The sequence below is a fragment of the Lontra canadensis genome, unplaced genomic scaffold (genome assembly GCF_010015895.1).
Source record: "Lontra canadensis isolate GAN:19392208 unplaced genomic scaffold, GSC_riverotter_1.0 scaffold15, whole genome shotgun sequence".
NCBI lineage: Eukaryota > Metazoa > Chordata > Mammalia > Carnivora > Mustelidae > Lontra > Lontra canadensis.
The window spans coordinates 3686820-3701936 of record NW_022631009.1 but is presented as its reverse complement, the minus strand read 5'-3'; the positions used below and the strand labels follow the sequence as shown (position 1 = coordinate 3701936).

Here is a 15117-nt window from a genome sequence, read left to right as displayed (position 1 = left end):
TTGACTTCAGAAATTCTCCAATTTCAATGTAGTAAGAGTTACTTTGGAATTTATTAAGAATTCAAGTTTCTGCCTTCCTCTTCAGTTTCTCAATAAATTGGTCCAGGAATCTGCATTTTTAACACTTCTCAGGTGGCCCCAGTGATAAAAGAACAGAGAAAATTGTGGAAGCTCAGACCCATTAACATCCCTTTCAAATAAAAGCAAGAGGAAAACCAATGAAAAATAACTTGAAAACTTTAATGATGTTGTTTAGATAGTAAAAACATAAAATCTTTTAAATAAAGTACATTCAATTTCTCAGAGCATCTAATATTCAGATAATTTATATTTCATACACTTTCCAACATTAAACAATTGACTAAATAATGCGTTTTCTATAAAATGACATTACAGCTTATACAGGTAAAAGTATATCCCAAAAACACTCCACACAGGAAGAATGGCAGTACCTATTAAGAAATGGTATAAACTTTCCATTAAAAAATATATTTTATCTCTCATTTGTCATAATAATAAACAGAATATATATTTTTCTTCCTAAACTTGTCGTACATGATTTCCCTTTAGGATGATAATATGTACAAACCTTATATCTGAATGAATATAAATAGAAATACTGTAATAGTGTTACAGATATATTAGTAACTCTTACAGAAAAAAAAATATGGCTTTCTAATAAAAGCCTCTAGCACAGCTGAAATCTCAAAGCTATTTAAGTTAGACATTCCCATATTTAATAAGACACAATGGATCTCATTTCTTATTTCCAGTTGAATTACTGTGAGCAGTAATAAGAGAAAATATAGTCAGTAGATACGAGACCAGATCTATCAGTTGGATAAACTATTTGGGGGTTATCGAAATTTTAGGGGAGATGTTCGTTCTTTCTCCACACCATTGTTTCTTTTTGCGCCTTGTGGCCAAATCTAGTCCTTGGTGATGAGAAAGAAATCACTGCATCCCCCTCAAGTGCCTGAGAAACAGTTTACTCATTCATTGGATCTGGTCCATTGTGAGGAAATAGTCCAGTGGCCATTTCCGGTTATAAGCAGCTTATTTTGACTGATTGGACCTGGTTCCCTATCATTTCTAAAAACAGCTTCTGATATAATCTGTACATGGTGAAGCTATGAAGGAACCTGATGGTCTTCTTCAGGCTCTGAGTGACAGCTTTGGGGAAGTGGTATGTTTTCAAGTGCTTCAGTGCATGCATTAAGGCCTTCAGGGTGTCCTGGTCGCCATTTTTTATTCTCCACAGGCTGAGCAGCTTCAGAATCTGCTCGCTTGATTTGCATGCCTTCAACGTCTTCTCGATGTCTTCTACTGTGACTTTCTTCCCCGGCAAGCTTTCCATCAAACTGCGGAGCTGCTCGAAGGTGAGGTTTGCGTGCCCAATGTGCCGCTGTACGCTGTTTTCACACAGGTCGATATCTGCATCAAACAAAAGCCCGAAGAGACAGTCACATAATGTATATTTTAAAGCCACCACCACAAAATGACTGTGAGGCAGAAGGAGGTTCTCCCAGAATTTCATAAATTTATTTTAAGGATAATCTTCTCCTTCCTTTTTATAAGGAGGGGGAGGCCAAGGGATGCTAGGTATTTGTGAGAACTGAGTTGAATATTATTTCATGTTAGAAAGGGTAAAGTGCTTTATGTATTGTAGGCATCCAACAGGGCTTTGTGAAAAGCCCTAATTTTGGAAATGAACAGTAGAAAACCACAGACACATCACTCTCAGTTTTCTAAGAAAAATTGGAAAAATTAAAACCATAACATTTCAGAAAAATAGAAATAAAGTATTCGACTTAGCCATTTTGTAATATGAACTTTCATTAGTGGATATCTGATATACAACCCATTTGAAGAATTAGGTGTGACAAATGGTCTTTAATAAATAGGGCCAGAGAATTACTGTGGAGGAGGATCAGGAGATCTGAAAAACCCAACAGAATGGGGACAAACAATGGTAGGATTCATATGGCCTAGAGAATATTTCAATAATGAGCTGGGACATAAATGTAAGAGGGGGTATCTAACACTTCCATTAATGACACGAGTCATTTACTGTCTGTGAGCCCTAAGGCAAGTCAGTTCATCTTTTTGGGCAGAAATGTCCTTATTTATAAAATAGAGAGTTTGGCCCCTTCCAATTCTAACAGTCTCTGTTTCTCTATCCCACCTCCCCGCCCCCCACCTTTTTTTTTTTTCCCCTGCTTCAGGGCTAATTATACTTTCAAAGAATACATTTTGTTTGCCAAGGACATAAGAAAACTTTACTCTGCACAAGTGAAAGTCGAAAATCTTAGTCTCCTAAAATAATAGGCTTCAGTTTCAGATGTTTGAGGCTTTTTGGGAAGTGTAGGATTCTTCAGTTATCCAACTACCGGTAAAGAGCAGATGGGTTTCTCACGGATACGGTCCGTATTACGGAAATCTTCCTGCCCTTTTTGGCAGGTGCTCCCGTGCTAACTGAAGTCAGAACTCTTTGAACTGTATATCCTAAAGCTTGCCATCCAGTCCACACTCGAAGAAACTTCCTTTTCCCTTTGGATTCTTTCCCATCATAATACACACACACACATACACACACACACACACACAGTTTCTAAAGAAGACTTTTTAAAATAAAACTCTAAAACATGAGAAACCTTGGTTTCAACTAGCCCTTTTCTCTAAGAAACACTTTACAGACCTCATCTCATTAATCCTCACACTATAGGCTATTAAAATGGTAATTTTAAAATAGGCTATGTCGTGAGGATTAATGAGAGGACATCTGTAAGACACTTGGAGGCCTCTGGAGAGAATCACCAAATAAATACAAATAAATACAACAGAGCTTCTTGGTGGAAATGCAAGATAAGATCCAAAGTGTGTAAGGAACATCTACGTAGGCCAGAGAGGATGTAAATGAAACCACTACAGGATGTAGAGGTGGAATTCCCGAGGTCTAGTCCCGTAATTGAAATGGACTGTCTCTTGTTTCAGAGTGTCCAGTGTACTTTAAAGAGCGGTCGGGGTGTGGAGGAGATGAGAAGAAAAACCTTGAGGCCGCTCTAGGGATAGCTTCTATACCATCACTTGGCGGAAACGTTTTAGTTCAATAATAATTCCCAAAGGGAAACACTGTTCACACAATTAAACAGGTGCACAGTCTTCTGTTTATGATAAATGGGTGTCTTTGATTTCTGCTTGATTTGCTTATTTCAGGTTACCCTACCTTGGAAGATCTTCTTGACCATATCTTGATCTTTGTTTTGATGCTTCCATAACTTCAGGAGCTGGAAAGTCTGTTCTTGTGAGCTGTGTTGCCGTTTTATCCTCTCCACGCTCTCTGCATTTACTCTGGTGCCCGGCAAATTGTCAACCAGGACGCTGAGCCAATTAGGGGTGAACTTTGTAGGAACGGCAAACCTGAAGAATGCCTCCTCACACAGGGTAACATCTAAAGGTGGGAAAACCAAGATTTACTTAGCAACTGGATTCTGGGAGGTCTAGTGGCCAATAAATAAATAATACCAACCCAATAGGGAGTTTTCCCAAGTTGAATGTGTTAGAACGTGAAGTTCAGATAAAATCAACTCTCTGTTGGCTCGTCTTAGTGGCAGATTGTCAACCCAATTGCGCTTATGTCCTCTCTAAAGTTCTTTTAGGGCATTGAAGGGAGAGAATTTAACAAATGTCTAATAGAAATATTGCTATAAACAAATTGCAACAAAAATTCTATGACTCGATGTACACGTTTACATATTTTAATGTAAATATTAAATATCCTGTTAAAGGGTTGCCTACCATCCACAACTTACTTCAAGACCAGTGTCAAAACAAATATAATTATGGTCTTTCGAGGAGTGTGAAAAGTAATCTGGAGTAGTGTACTGTTTTCTGCACACGTGTAAACACAGAGTTTACCTTTGAGAACAAGGGTGGATATAGTTGTAGAAGCATACATTAAGTGGGGAAATAATCAACACAAAAAATAGACCGTTAAGAAAAGAGGTACAATGGCCTGAGTGTCTGGGTAGAAGTCTGTTTATCTCAGGGATTAAGAGTTTGTCTTCAGGGTGCCTGGGTGGCTCAGCGGGTTAAAGCCTCTGCCTTCCAGCTCAGGTCATGATCTCAGGGTCCTGGGATCGATCCCCACATCGGGCTCTCTGCTCAGCAGGGAGCCTGCTTCCTCCTCTCTCTCTGCCTGCCTCTCTGCCTACTTGTGATCTCTGTCTGTCAAATAAATAAATAAATAAAATCTTTTTTTAAAAAAAGAGTTTGTCTTCAGATTCATCAGACCTGGGTTTGGATTCTGACTGTCACTTCACCACCTACACTGAACCTGAGCAAACTTCACAGTGTTTTTATAAAGGTTAAAGTTCCTGTAGGAGAGATTCTGATTACAGGATGAAAACATGTTGGAACTAGGTGTGAAACTTAAAAAACTCAGCCCACATTCCTACGTTTCAGATTCTTCTATGTCACATGCGAAGATGGTTGGGGGGAGTCAAGCTAGTTAAATGATAAAAGGGAGGTCATCTTCGGTGAGATGCATCCTTGATGGAAGGTCTGAGATTAGTCTAGTGGCACAAACAACACCACTGTGGGAAGCATCCACATAATGAGTGTGGAGCTGGTGATACTTCCTGAACACAGAGTTTAGGACAACCGGAGAAATCAATCGCTTCCGTGCAGTCGAGGCAGTGACACCATAAGTAACAAAGCCAGCTTTGCCTTGTCTGGTTTGTTACTAGTTTATATCATGATGTTTCTTAGTTTCCAGATTTTATCCCTTTTTTGGGGGGAGCAGTTTTTAATCTTAAAAAGTAATAAAAATGCATAATTTACCAAAAACTCTATAATTCGGACTGATAATGTGGCCTTAGACGTCATCTTTACGCCACCTCTTTCCCAGTGGGTAAGATCTGACTCAGGTGTAAAGGGAGAAAGTCAAGTTTGGGAGCAAGATCACGACAAGGTGAGACCTCCGAAGAGGTGTTGACTTGTGGCGTTAGCGATGCCGAGAACAATCTTAGCTGACAGACATTCAAGAATGGAAAAATAAGAGTTTCACTAAGAAGGTAGCCAGAGGGTCTTGCATTCAATTCAGAGGGGATACAAAGGCTGACATCTTAAAATAGAATTACCTATTCCACATTTTTGAGTCGGTTCACTGTTTCCAGAACATACATTGTCATGAGTTGCATTTCCTTTCTGAATTAGAAGGAGACCAAATGCACCGCAGTCTGTGTGTTTTCTACAGGGTGCTTTAGATGACGTCTCATTCGAGAAGAACCCATCTGGACATCTTTTGCAAACTGTATTTCGCTCCGGGGTTCCTACAGAAAATACCAAGCAATTTAGCACCTTCTTCTCAAACACTTTTCACAGCAGACAGTTCCTCTTAAGACAGATTTGGAAAGACTTTTCACTTGGTTTTTACTACTATTACATTGCCCAAAACTTCAGGCGTTTTTCACTTCATTAGAGACCGAAACCTCTATAGTTAGGAGCCCCCCAGGCAGTCTCCCTTCCCGGTAACACACACACACAAGTGTGTTTTGCCGTTACCTACGGAACACAAAATGAGAGGGAAGGAAAGAGTAAGGGTGTTCATTTGTTCAGCCTCTGCTGTAGCATGGGTGAGGCCTCATTGTCAGCCAGATTCTTCATGCATTTTTTTTCTGGAAAATCGTGAAGATAAGGGCTGCCTGTCTGCTGTCTTATCATTCCTTGAAATCAGTACCCACTGAACGCTGAGTTGTTAAATTTCATTCGGTGCCCCCCGAAGTCCTGTCTTTCCTGAATCCTAACTGTGAAGCAACTCGTAAGTATGCTAACCTTGAGAAGTAAAAATTTACAACCTTATAATAAACTTTTGAAGGTGGCAATAAAGTTGGTCACCAATTCAAAAGCTTAAGCCTGCCGTTAAGCTACCCAGTAAATGGGAGATGATCTACTGTTTGCTTAAACTATTGAGTTTTAAAAGAGCAGGGTCATTAAAATTTCAGGGAAGGGTGATTGCAAGGGCATTTTATTGCATGATGGAAAGAGACCTGATGAGTTTGGAGAACTCGCTGGTAAGAAAAACTTGAACCAGTCAACAACTGAAGATAAATGCCCTCAAACCCTTGACTCTATTGTGCGTGGCTGGATTATACACTACAGTGTATTTGCATATGAAAATACCTCCATCTAGTGTAAGCTACTTGAACAGATGCAGACTTCAACATTCAAATGTAGCTTTTCCAGCCAATTCTGGCTCAGGCGAGATAACAAATACAAAAGGGACAAATGAAAGCTACAGAAAGTTAATAAACTTCATTTATTAAAAATTCAAGTCTCCCATCTCGTTGTATCAAGACCAGAAGAAAGAAAGAAAGAAAGAAAGAGCAAAAATGGTTTGGTTCTAGTTTCAGCTCCCGCTTCTTCTAGGGATGGATGATGATGCATTGATCAGTAAAAATGACAAAGGACTGGCAGGAAAAAAAAAAGAGGAAAGGGCAAACCATGGTCCGAATCTTTCCCACGTTATTTCCGGTATGGCAGTGACATCGTATAAAAGAAGACTTTACACAGAAGTCTAATTTTTTTGTCTTGTTTTGTTTAATACTTTCTTACTACACCCCCCTCCTTCAGTGGGATCCAGCTGCACACCAGGTCCTACAATATCAAAAGCGGAGGTATTTGGCGAGGACTCCATAGTATTCTCGCACTGCAAACACGTTGGGAATCAGTGGACTTGGCCATCTGGATCCAAGTCTCCCTCTGCCAACTACCACGTGTTCTGGAAAGCCAATGGCACAATGAAGAATCTTATCATTCTTCATATACATGCTGAAGGCTTGGGTCTCGCCATACATCCCATGAGAAGGTCAACGATATAAGACATTCTTCCAGGTAATGGAACTTGCAAAGTTCTTTAACAAACAGAATCCAAGAGTAATGGAAGGTAAAGTTTCTGAAAATAGGTGGGAGGCTTTCCACAATGACCCTTCTGAATGGGACTTCCCTCTTTCAGCATTGTTAGAACTTTCCGTGAAAAAAAAAAAAAAAAGATTTATCCATCTAAGTGAATGAGTTTGCCATTATTAATATCCATGGAAACATAAACGGTATAACCTGTCAGGCAAAATGGTAGATACCATAATGAGAAGAGGTGCTCTGCTCTCCTGTTGAGAATGCCACCATGCCAGCCATACAAAAAGACATCGGAATGACAGGACACACAGAATGGAGCAGGTAAAACATAGAAAGGAAACAACCTGACTTCAAAACAACAGCAGCAAGAAATGTTTAATACTTTTTGGAATAACACTACATAGTCCTTCCTTCTCTTTGGACTGGAAACTTCTTATTTTCCATGAGAAACTGTTCTGTGGGTTTTTAGAGAAGGAGAGGTAAGTAAGTCCCACTGTGATACCACAAAATAAAATGTATCCCTTTGTCTGTCTTCTGGCTGCTTGCTGGCTTCATTCCCCACATAAATTCTCATGCTGATGTGAGAAGAGTCCTTCCCATTTCCATTATTTTCCAAATTTTTCTAGTTTCCAAACTGTAGAGTCCCTGCTTAGTTAATTTTTCTGCATATACAATGACTGAATTGAATTAAATGGATTTGATTTTGTTGGGTGAGTTTGACTCCCTACAATTTGGTTTAGATTTTGAAACCCAAAGCATCATCCAATAAACGCTAGGAAGTATCACCCATTTCTCTCTGAAATACTCATGCCAGAGACATTTTAAGGGACACTCATGCAATTTGCACCTCCTGTAACTATTCTTACATGATTCACAACTTAGGAAACAGAATAGACTTCAACTTTTGAGTATTTCCTTGGTATGTCTTTAAACCTAAAGTATTTGTCATCGAATAATTTAGGCTCTGTGTATCACAACTTCTGAACGCTAAAATAATTACAAAGAATTAGTGTCCTCTAAACCAGTGCTTCTCCGCTAGGGGTGATTTTGGCATCCAGGAGACAACTGGCAATGTCTGGAGATATTTATGGTCATCATGACCCGGGGAGGAGTGCTCTTGGCATCTCGTGGCTAGAGACCAGGGCTGTTGCCAAACATTCTACAATGCACAAGACAGATGCCCACAGCAAGAACTATCCAGCCCCAAATGTCAGTAGCACTGGGGGTGAGAAACACTGTTTCGTACTGAGTAATCAGAATCTATACCGGTTACTACTTCCTCCAGAAAAGTGGAAAAAAGAAAAAAAAAGGAAAGGAAGTGAATATTCTGAATTTTCCCAGGCCACGGGAGGATACAGACTACACTGAAGCTTCGTGAATGTGGTAGGAAAAAATGTGCGTTTCAGCTTTAAAAGATTCAATGCACACTGGCCTTAACCTCAGCTGTTCAAAATGCAAAAAGAGAAAGTACTTTGTTTGTAGACAAGTACTGACTGTTGGCTTGACAATCTGTTTTGTCTAAGATAAAGAATGAGCTCCTTTTAGAGATGCTGTGGGTCTTCATCCTCGCAGACACTCGACGCCCATGCCAAAGGAAGAACCAGCTTCATTTTTAATAATGAAATGCCTTTCCCCTAACCATTCTCATTTTTTACATAATTAATTATAACTCCTCATTGTTAGCACTCCAGAGCCTCATTAATATCAGCCTAATGACTCTCTTGGTATCAATTATCATTTCTGATGTTTGTCAAAAAGCACTGCAGATTGAAACTATTCATGCTGAAGGGAAGCCCAGAAGTATGTATCAACTATAAACAGTGCGACTCCGAGTGTGTCCCTTTGAAAAAAAAGGGCACTCCATCACGCATCTCATTAGAGAGCCATTCGCTGCATTAGAGATTTGCTACTAAATTGCCCCTAGTGGCAAAGTATTCCTCTTAGAAATGGTCCCTGGGCAGCAAGCCAGCCACATAGGATGCACCTAGCAGGTTCTATTACCTCTGCAATTTGCTATCCTAGAATATCATCAGGACAAAACCATTCCCTTAAGCTCTCAGTACTACCTGACTCTGTACGATCGCATTAATTTTGCCGCCCGTCGAAAGCCGATGCGTACCAGCGTGCAGCACTCCAAACCCGGGGGGGCAGCTCCTGTGCTTCAGGCAGAACTCGACCTCCAGGTAGCGCCCTTCCTTACACTCGCACACCCGGTTGTGGGTGCGATTGCACTCCTGCTTGACGTACTGGAGCTCCTTGCACACGGGGGTGCAGTACAGACACTCGTCGCTGGTGTGCCAGCGGTCTGTGTAGTAGTGGTTCGGACAAGGGGCGCACACGGTCTTCCGCCTTGCTGTGCAGTGCTGTTTTAGGGAGGTGCCGGGAGGACATTTGTCACACATCAGCTGACGAGAGGTCTCTGGGTCATAATGAAGGTACTTTGGAGGAAAGGTTTCCTGGGTGGTCCATTTGATGGAGATGTCCAGGAACTAGGAGAGACGGAAATGGGGAACACATTAGCATGGAGATAGGGTGGCTCTTCTGTGCAAAAGCGTCATTCGACTCAAAAAGTTCTTTACTACCTGAAGCCCCATTACCTTCCTGCCTACAGGGCTGCACCACAGAAAGGAAGTCCAGAAGCCCTAATTCTTGCATCTAGCAGCTTAATCTCAAAGACCAAGATGGGGGTGGCAACACACATCGTATTAAGTAAACCCAGGCTCATGGATGACAGGACACTTTATCTCCCTGGATTTCAGGATTATGTCTAGATTAATGAGTTGGATGAATTAGTGGTTCTCCCAGAAGCTATACCAGAATCTCCTAGACTCCCTAATTGAAATGCAGACCTCTACCCATTCTGATTCCACAGGTGTGGAGCTGGGATTTGGGATTTAAAAAAACAAAAACAAAAACAAACTCCTGCAGTGACTCCAACGCATGAATCCATACTCAATGACTATTCTTTCGTTTATCCACTTCACAAATACTGAGCCCTAATTATGTGCCAAGATCTGTGCTGGGCAATTAGAATGCAGCAGTAAGTAAAATAGTCAAGAAACCCTGTTCTGGTGTAGTGGTGGGTAAGAGAATAAATAACAAATTACAGAGAAATTATATGTTTAGAAGGTAAGTGTTGTACAAAAAAAAAAAAAAAAAAGGCAAGACAAAGAGATTGGAAACATGGGAGGTGACTAACAACATTTCAATGGGGACATCCTCGTAGCTCTCTTTAGGACTAGATGATATCTCTTTCACTTTTTCCATTCTAAGAATGATGTGTGAAGATGCATCATGATTACATTGTCATCCTGGCCATTCATTCATTCATTCATTCAGTCATGCAGCAGCTAGGTACTGAATGCCTACCAGGAGTGCACCAGGAATATGCTGGTGAGTGAGACATGTGCCCTGTCCTCATGGAGGCTGCAATTCACGGAAAGATTCCTAGAATTTTAAGACGAATTATTTCCTCCAGAACATCATACGGCCCAGTCTTGACTCTTATAGGTAAATGATGTAAGAGTCTTGACTCTTACAGATCCAAGAAAATTAAAGAACCACCTCTTTTCACATTGATTGAAAAAAGCCTCAGGGAACAGGCAGGGTTTCTGAAGTTTCTATACTTCTAGAATAGAACTTTCTAGAATAGAATTTCTATTTCGTGGGTGAGGGTGCTTCTTGGGAGAGCAGCTCCAAATGAGTGCTTCATCTCGTATTCTAGATCTTCAAGGGAACACGGAAATCATTCTTCACAATAATTACAGAAATCACGTGCTCAGAAGAAACAGTGTTGTTTGTGTGTAGGGTGTGGCTTATTTGGTTTTTATTGTTTGTTTATGGTACGGGGATCAACATTGACTATTTTCAGGCTGTGGGGAGTGGCAGACCAAACACAATAATTTTTTCCAAACTTCTCTTCTTTGTGGAACACAGGAAATCTCACAGAAGCCCCTTGACCTGCAAAAGCATGCCGAGCTAGGGAAACAGCACTCCCTTTTGAATTCAGAGTGAAAATGGTAAAGAGTGGCCCTTTTCATAAACATTTTCATCTAATTAATAATGCATTCACTTCTTACTGGAACACAGCAAGAGTGTCAAGGCTGACCAGACCTAATATGAGCTGATAAACCAGAAGAAAAGAACAAAATATCTCACTTCAGACCAAGGATCTTGGAACCAAGAGTCCTGTGAGGTAAAGGACTCCTAAGCAACAAAAAGAATACAACACAAAATCAGGGCTGCCTCTGGGGTCTTCTCAAGACACCCTCATGACCTGAGGGTTTCTAGGGAAAATATGTTCTTGAATTTCCCTGGGGCTTTCTATTGACTCAAAGTTCATCGACATTTGGAGAAAGAAGAAATAAACCAGTAGTGGCTGGAAGCTGGTTTGCTCTGAATCTTTCAGAAGTATGAAATCTATCCATTCAACACACATTTGGTGAGCACCCACTGTGTACCAGGCATTGTAGAAGGAACTTGGTGTATAGTGGGACACAGAACAAAGATGGTTGCTGCCTTCACAGTCTGGCAAGGGGTAGATGGTAAAGAAGTGAAGAAATAAATAATCACATGGGAGCCTGGGTGGCTCAGTTGGTTAAGCGACTGCCTTTGGCTCAGGTCATGATCCTGGAGTCCTAGGATCAAGTCCTGCATCAAGCTCCCTGCTTGGTGGGGAGTCTGTTTCTCCCTCTGACCCTCCCCCCTCATACTCTATCTCTCTTATTCTCTCTCAAATAAACAAAATCTTTGGGGGAAAAAAAAAAAGAAGTAATTACAAGGAGCAATCAATGTTTCGAAGGAAACTGAGCAAGATGGAAAAGATTATGCTACCTTCCTCAAAGCCCCTTGTGTGAATTTGGCTTAAAAATTTCTATAATCTTCAAGGCTAGGGAATGAAGTTTTCCCGATGCAACTTGCAGACACATGGAAACAAGGAGGAATGCTTTCTTCTCTTGCTGTTCACCTTTATTTCCTGAAAGACCATTTTCAAAGGTTATGTCACTTTCAAGAGCCTTGACTCTGAGGTGCAAAGGGACGCCTTTGTCCTCTGTGCTACTGCTGAGTGAGCACCACCTTGGTAGGACTGGAAATCCTAAGACTTCCTCCAGCCTGACTTCAGCCTGACTTTCCCGTTTTAACATGGCTCAGTTGTGCCCATTTACTCCTCAACTGACTCTTTCCTCCCTTACCAAGAAGTGGTGAGCATGGGATGGGAACCACCCACCCCCACCCCCAGATGGTGCTTGTGTTCCTCACTGGAAGGAGCCACACAAATTGAAGATCTGACCAAGAAAGCTGATGCAATTTATATTTTTCTAGGCAATTGGACATGACACTGTTGGTTTCCAGAAACCATGCTTTGGAAATTCGTTGCCATTTCTTCAAAATACAGGGAAGTTGAGGTGAAAGGTATCCACAGAGAAATAAAAAAAGTTGACTTAAGGATTAGAGAGCAATTATATTAGTGAAGGTAATTTCTCCAAGGCCACCGCATGGGATTTTCATATATATTTTTAAAAAATCAGAAAGCCTTGAGGAACTGCAAAATAACTTGTTTTTAGCAACTTCTATTGGGCCTCTGTGTTTTATTTGAAAATTTTCCACTTTGGTAAAAAGACAGGACTGTGTGGCCAAAACTGGACGGTGAGGTCTCAGTTTCTGGTTAGCCCCAATTCCCGCACAGAATTTCTGGAACCAGTTACTGGACAGAGGATGGGCAAGATCAATAGAGCTGTTCATCTCAGTCCCGTCTCTCACTTTCTTCAGCATTTCCTGGAAAAGCAATGGAAAAGATGCCACAGAAGGACGCATCATCTTAACATCGGCTCCATCTCCCTTGTCAGCTGTTAGTGTTTAAAATCCACGAGAGTCCAAAAATGACTTTCTGTGTAAAAGGCATAACCACTGATGAACATCGGCAAAAGCTGGGACACATGTGCAGGTGTGTCTGTGGAAGCCTGAAGTGCTTTCTGTAGAAGGGGCCCCTCTGTTTGGGGTGTTTTATGTTTGGCTTTTAGAGAATAATTAAATGGGATTTTTCCTCTTTATTTATTTTTTTTAAAGATTTTATTTATTTATTTGACAGACAGAGATCACAAGTAGGCAGAGAAGCGGGCAGAGAGAGAGAGGAGGAAGCAGGCTCCCCGCTGAGCAGAGAGCCTGATGCGGGGCTTGATCCCAGGATCCTGGGATCATGACCTGAGCTGAGGGCAGAGGCTTAATCCACTGAGCCACCCAAGCGCCCCATTCCTCTTTATTTTTTCTCTCTTCCTCCTCCCATTCCCTATGTGTCCATCCTTTGGTGTAGACCGCTTGTGCTTGAGGGCATCTGGGAGTCCTCCCATCTAGTGCTCCCCACCCCTCGTTTTCCTGAAGCCCCAGTGCACCTTTCCTTGAAAGGACACTTAAAGCCCCATCTATGATGGCTTTGTCTTTTTCCTTCCATTTTTAATGGTGGACAGTGGTTAAAGAATTTTCTATTTCAACCCAACCATCTTTCCTCATCTATCAAATGTTAGTAGAGGATGGTGGTGAGTGGGTTGAATCAGTTGTTCTCTAAAGCTTTTTCTAGCTACCATTCTAATATTCCGTGGTTTGGAGTGCCTGGGTGCCTTTAGCTCAGGTCATGATCCCAGGGTCCTGGAAATGGAGACCCACATCGGGCTCCCTGCTCAGCAGAGTGTCGGCTTCTCCCTCTGTTCCTCTCCCCGCTCATGCTCTCTCTCTCTCTCTCTCTCTCTGACAAATACATAAGTAAATAAATTCTTTAAAAAAATATTCTGTGGTTTGACAGCATCCGATTAGCTAATAGGCTTGGAAACAAATGTCTTGCTTTAACTCCCTTTCTACTTCTTGTTCCACTGTTTTATTTGTGAAACCACTTTGGAGTGGAGAGCAGAACCCTCTTTTCCAATCTCCACTTCTCACACTCACCCATGCCTTCTACTCCCCCCGTAGAACCAGCAGATGCCCCAGTGACCTGAATTCCCAGCGATCCCTCCTCCTCTGACATGCCATCTTTTATCTGCTTACCATAGAGTTGGTCCTTCATGAAAAATTGTATGTTTGTTGCTGCATCTGTTTAGGCTACTTGTATATATGTACTTGTATATGCTACAGTTGTAACAATCCTTAGGTAATTCAGTTAAATATTATGTAAATTAATCAACATGGGTGTGAAAAAATTATTATTCTTTTAGGAAAATGCTTTGAGAATGGCTTGATAAAGATGAGCCACAAAGAAGCAAAAAATAAAAAAATGTGCTATAGAATTTGGAGTCTCTGAGACAACTGTAAAAACAAAATCGGGTAAACATCAGAATAATTAGTTTGTTTCATGAATGTTTTTAATGCCAAAATTGAAATGGATGGGCCATACATTACAGAACAGGGTTTTTTGTTTTTTTTTTTTAAAGATTTTATTTATTTATTTATTTGACAGACAGAGATGACAAGTAGGTAGAGAGGCAGGCAGAGAGAGAGGAGGAAGCAGGCTCCCTGCTGAGCAGAGAGCCCGATGCGGGGCTCGATCCCAGGACCCTGGGATCATGACCCGAGCCAAAGGCAGCGGCTTTAACCCACTCAGCCACCCAGGTGCCCCCAGAACAGGGTTTTGTAAGAAAGACAGCATAGGACTTCAGGTAGCAAACACAGATTCCAAGAAAAGCCTTGGCGAACTCTCAAAATAGAGGTGAATGAAAGTTTAGTTAAATGTTTTAGTTTATGATACATGTGTATAGTTTTTATTGTTAAATGTTTTAACTGATTTTCTTTTTTTTTTAAAAAGATTTTATTTATTTATTTATTTGACAGACAGAGATGACAAGTAGGCAGAGAAGCAGGCAGAGAGAGAGGAAGAAGCAGGCTCCTTGCCGAGCAGAGAGCCTGATGTGGGGCTCGATCCCAGGACCCTGGGATCATGACCTGAGCCGAAGGCAGAGGCTTAACCCACTGAGCCACCCAGGTGCCCCTTAACTGATTTTCTTGTTAATCGTTTAACTCTTAGTCCCAAATATAAAATTTCAAATTAGAATTCTCAGTATTTAAGAGGTAGAGTGGTATAGTCATGGTATGGGCAAGTAACAAAAAGGGACAATATGAAGATGGAATTCTGTTTGTGTATTCCATTCTAACATATGTGCATCAAATCTCTACTCTGTGGTAGGCAGTAGAGTTAAAAATAACCTTTATAATATTTTG

At 41.1% G+C, this 15117-nt stretch overlaps 1 protein-coding gene across 1 annotated transcript in view; it reads right to left on the bottom strand.

Annotated features, from left to right (window-relative positions):
• Window positions 1–219: 219 nt before the first annotated feature.
• Window positions 220–15117, bottom strand: part of TNFRSF11B (TNF receptor superfamily member 11b) — a 28886-nt gene continuing 13988 nt past the window's right edge. Inside the window, exons 2-5 of the mRNA XM_032858432.1 lie at window positions 9035–9404; window positions 5142–5333; window positions 3227–3451; window positions 220–1434 (exon numbers count right to left, since the gene is read on the bottom strand). Coding sequence (XP_032714323.1) covers window positions 1046–1434; window positions 3227–3451; window positions 5142–5333; window positions 9035–9404 — 1176 coding nt within the window. The 3' untranslated portion in view covers window positions 220–1045. The remainder of the gene's footprint in view (window positions 1435–3226; window positions 3452–5141; window positions 5334–9034; window positions 9405–15117) is intronic.